The sequence below is a fragment of the Physcomitrium patens genome, chromosome 21 (assembly GCF_059467195.1).
Source record: "Physcomitrium patens ecotype Gransden chromosome 21, ASM5946719v1, whole genome shotgun sequence".
NCBI lineage: Eukaryota > Viridiplantae > Streptophyta > Bryopsida > Funariales > Funariaceae > Physcomitrium > Physcomitrium patens.
In genome coordinates this window covers 7483172-7488295 of record NC_143430.1, presented here as the reverse complement: position 1 = coordinate 7488295, position 5124 = coordinate 7483172, and the positions used below count along the sequence as shown (strand labels likewise).

The following is a 5124-nucleotide window of genomic DNA, read 5'->3' as shown; positions in this document are numbered from 1 at the left end:
AAACTCCCCATGTCGTCGACGTCGATGTAGACCTGAGTTCCAGAATTCTGTTGGATTCTGAATATATATAATTTTTTTAAACAACCAAGGCACCTTTCCTCACACCACAGGTTTGATTTCCAACATAAAGCGAGACTCAAGAAAGATTTTTAGATAGGTATTATACTGATGGTTTGTATGTACCGGTGACAAGCTAGGTGAGAACACGAGTTGACTTGAATCATAAAACACATCGAATCGTGTTCGACGACAAATGTTAACATATTGTGCTGCAGCCCCATGCTTAAGGGGACTCTTCAAAGTTCTCCCTCTGTTGCGAGTGTAAAACTATGAATTTGAGAACAGAGAAAGCTCAAATTTTAAAATGTGTGTTATTTTTCGAGATAAATACATAAGAATGGACCTAACTAGAATCCTAAGTTCATGATCTGGACATGCCGAGATTGGTGGGATTGGTGGGTCTAAGCATGTCCTCCAGAAGACCCCCATCTGTAGTTCCAGTTGATTCTTGACTAGGCGCTGCACTAAACAGCTCAGAGACAAGCGGTCTATCTAGAAAAGATTTGACCGAGATGGGAGGGAAGGGCTGCTGTTCAGAGGAAGGCCCTACATCACTATTGAAAGAAGAATAATCTTTAGGAAGGCTGCCTAGATGCTCCGGCACAGCAGAGCCGAGTGATTCAAATTGTCTCTGTGTCAATCTGGCTCCTGTTTCATTACTCTGGTTTGAGAGTGAACTGCCGTTTGAAAAACTTGAGCTGGGTAATTTGATTGATCGAACTTCTTGGGGCCTCTTCATATTGTGTATATGATCTTGAGCCCCGAACTGGAAGGGTTCGCTCTTGATTGATGACGCCCAGCCTGGTTCTCGCTGTAATCTGAGAAGCTCCTGCGCTCGTAACAAATTCAAGTTGTCTTGAATTGAGCCATCATCTTGCTGTGACAACCCCCACAGAGGCGACGTAACCGATGAATAGAGCCGATCAGAACTTGAGAGGTCAAGATGGCTTTGGTTGGGAAAACGTGGTAAAGCTGGGTTTCCGGCTTGGCTGTAATGGTGACTTAGAGTTGATAGAAGCTCTTGCAAACCCCCCGGATACCCCACAGGACTCCTAAGAAAAGTAGGCGACTGATGTGTATGAGTGCCTTCGTAGGTAGTAACCATCACGCCCGGATCGTCGAAGCACCGCTCAACGCGCTTCCGAACTGGACAGTTCAGAGTTGTGCACCTGTAGTAATTTCTGCACGAGTCATCGAATCAACAGTGAAACTATTTCAATACAATAGTCCATTGATGGGAAATGGTACCGACTAGAACCAAATCCTGCGCATGTTTAAAGACGAAATGGTGAAAAGAATCTGTACCCTGGCATTCGGCCCTTGGAAACTTTAACAACTACTTTGCAACTTCAAAATTAAGTTATTGTAAAAGCGACCCGCTCAATGACCAATGTGTCAATTCAACACCGCGGCTTTACTAAAAGGTCAGGTTGAGGGACAGCTCAATCACCTGCAATCCTGTATCTTTGTACTTGTTCAATTTCAGAAATCAGAGGCCTCACGTGCAGGTTCCTATTGGAAACATGCTATCAATGTCATTCATTGTCCCATATCCGTGATTTACTGGAATCTTTATCAGTCGGAAAGTTAGCGGTCCTACTACATGCTTCCCTTGGCATCAAACGCTGCAACGTATAAAGCACGGTCCTAGTGCATGATCTGAATTTTTTCGAGATCACAAACATGTGTTGTAGTGCTATATAGTTTCTAGCAGCATCTGCAAACAGTGGACGCCGAGTTCCTGATTTGACTGCAGGCAGTTGTAGCGCAAGGAGACACTAACGACAAGAAAAACCTACCACGTTTCCTGAGATTTTCTTGAAAAAGTTCAGTACCTGGGGTGAGGGCTTTTTTTGACAGCCTTCTGTCCATACTTCCTCCACTTGTAACCATCATCCATTACATCAGTATCAGTCCTGGTTTTAATCGCGTAGCGTGGCTCGCGCACCCTCTTCACGCCTAATTTCTTCCTCGGTCGATTTCTGCAGAGAATACGCGCCATATTCAAAATCAGAAAAATCTATCACAAACGTTGAAGACTAGTCCGAAACGTAAATATGTATCAATTACACGATACACCCTGCATTCTAATGTGATGATAAATCTCAATAGATTAGAGCGCAATCAGATAAAGCTCTGATCTGCGTAGAAATGATTCAACGGAACTGCTTACGTTGGCTTCTTGGTTTCCTGGTCTTCACTTTTATCATCTTTCCCATCCTTCCGATCAGGTCTCTTCCTCTTTGAGCTTAGAGCCGAAGTGCCTGCAGCATCCTCACAAATAGAACTGTCGTCTTTCCCCTCCCCTTTCTTAAGTTCTGCTTCTCCATCGCTGAGGGAGGACGACAGCGACTCCGAATTGAACGGTGTCTCCGAATGAGCTGGCGTCACAGATCTAGATTGGTGCTCAACATTTACATGATCAGAAAACTGAGATCCAGAAGACTTGGGCTTCTTCTCTTGGAAGTGGGATTCGTCGTGTAAGGAATCCTCAAACGTTGCTTGTAGTTCAAGCATCGACTGTGCCCACGCAACGTGATCAATGGGAGTAGCAACTGACGTCTCAAGAGGACTAACAGAGGAGGAAACATTGGATTCGTGGTCCTGAGAACCTCCTGTTAACCCATATTCGTTGGACCTGCTACAGAATCTAGGATAGCTTGCTTCAGAAGACGAAGGCGTCCCTGTACCGGCATTCAAACTCCGTTGTTCGAGCTCCTCGCTTAACCATGGAAAGTCCGCGAGAATCTCTCTTTGAATTGGGCTCAGATGCTGGGGACTGCCAGTCCTCCAGCTCGGTTCTGAGTTGTTGGACGTAGCTGACGCTGCTAGACCTCTCAACTCTGGTGGGGGTAGACAGAACGACCACGCATTTAATCCCGGACTGTACTCCGGGAAACGCCCAGAGGAGGTTGAATCAACTCCCAGTTCAATGTGTGACGATTGACTAGATGGGGCAGCTTCTGAGTCAGTCGAGGAGCGCAATATTCTTCGCGAATTGTGGATTTCGCTTAGGTCTGCAGAGGAGTCTTCCTGACGTGAACGAAATGTGCCCTCCATTGGTCCTACAAAAACCAGGATGCGCCTCCGATAACGGGAGACTCACTCAATCTAGTAGGAAACCCAATTACCTGGACCAGATAATCCTTGATGTAATGATATTCCAGTCTTTCCGTCTACTCAACCGACTTTCAGAATTTGTGTTGCTGTCCTCAATAACCTTGCTGTCTGCATTTACTAAATCGCTCCGTTCCCGCCTTAAGCACAAAATTTCACCGTCCGGAAACGACGATGACCAGCAGGTAGCAACCTTGAATTCGCCTTCTAATACACACAATGGGTGTTTGAGTAGGTGACATGTTTCAGAAGAATCATCCAAGAGGCTACTCAAGCGCTCCACAACGAGACCATAATATTTCTAAAAACTTTGCCAGATTCCAAATATGTACTACCAGTTGGCCACCAAGCGCTCTCCCCAAACTCACGACTAAACCCAAGGGTTGCCACAACTCTAACAAACCAAGACTAAAAACCCAGTGACACAGTCCACGACCTCTACTCACAGCGAACACAAGCACCGTAGCGACAAGTCCGTCAGGTTCATCACTCCCAAAATGCAGCCCAACGAAGGCGATTTCCGCCTCTCAAACATTCAGCTCGAATCCACAAAAAAATAAAAAATAAAAAATAAAAAATGGAACCTCAATCGCGTCGAACGCGACTACAGCAAAGGAAACATCGCAGGTCAAACGAGAATCAACTCGCGGTTGGCCAAAATTCAACGATGCTCAATTCCTCCTTGCTCGATACCGAGGCTCCGTGAGCAAAGACAACGAGAGAGAGAGCGCAACAAAAGACTGTTGGTTGCAAGCGAGGCTGGAGCGTGTAGACTCTGCGCCAGAAATGGATTTACTATTCCCTGCCTAGGTCTTGGGAAGATTATAAGGGCCTGGGACTTGGAGGCAGTCGGTGGACCCCGGTGCCGAGATCCGCGACCTGGAAGCGGGCGACAAGCCCACGGGGGATGCGGAGCTCCCCGAGCCCTGGACGGAGTTGCCTCGACGGTGACCGACGATATTTGCCTCGCTCCGTCCTTGACATGGTCGGTCGCGTCGATGGGCCGTCACATCCGCCGTCGATGGCTGGGCTCAAAAATAGCCTCTTTCACACGTAGACCTAACATCTGCTCCTCCTGCTGGACTTCCAAGTGGGCTTTCTGCTTTTGGTCAATCTGGAAATCTGTTGCTGCGCGTTTTGTGCCTTTACTCCGTGATTTTTGACCGCTGGGAAAATTCCTTTCCTGTTTCAGGGCTTTTCTTGTTCCTCTTTTTTCTTTTCATGCTGGTGGAGCTGATTCGGTGCTGCCATCTCTGTTATACGTTTGGTTCTTTTAACACACATATTGGAATAAAAATTCCTCCTTTAGGGTAGTTGTTTTTATTATTGGGGATTTGACATTGTGGGTTCAGGTGATGATGTGGTGTAAGAAAGAAACAAGTGTTGCTGTGGACAGAATGAATCAGATTTTTTACTGATATTGTGTGGATGATGGATATTTCCTTCTTTCTTTCTTTCTTTTTGAAGCTGATGTGGCTTCCATCACAAGGCCAATGTAATTGAATAAGATTACTGAGTCACGAAGGCATTTTTTTACTTCTTTTCAACCATCTTCGTCCAGAGGGGACTCGTATTTCAAAATGTTTCCCAAAACTATTCAAGATTGAACAGCCACTGATTCAATTTAAACAAGTATTGAAAATTATTCATGTTATTAAGACTCATCAATTTTTTTCTTTTTTTTTCCCTTCCTCTATCCTTGATAATCAAATTTTGACTTTCTAGTTGTTGGTGGGGAACAGATATGTATGCCAGTGGGGGATAAGATGGGCCTTTGTAGCAACCACAACAAAAAGAATAAATTCAAACAGTTGGAAGTTATGTGTTACCCAATACATACACACACACACACTGTATGTGTGGTTGACTCTCATAGCCCCACCAGTAACATATACTGTGTTAGCCTATCTCCACTTCACACATCCTTCAGATGTTACAATCAATCTC

General features: G+C 45.3%; 1 protein-coding gene across 1 annotated transcript; it reads right to left on the bottom strand.

Annotated features, from left to right (window-relative positions):
* Positions 1-354: 354 nt before the first annotated feature.
* On the bottom strand, positions 355-3973 carry LOC112274033 (uncharacterized). Its single transcript, XM_024503165.3, has 3 exons — positions 2234-3973; positions 1896-2042; positions 355-1241 (listed from the first exon to the last, which is right to left on the bottom strand). Exons 1-3 carry the CDS (start codon positions 3118-3120, stop codon positions 422-424), a joined length of 1854 nt encoding a protein of 617 aa, XP_024358933.1. The 5' UTR covers positions 3121-3973; the 3' UTR covers positions 355-421.
* Positions 3974-5124: the final 1151 nt, after the last annotated feature.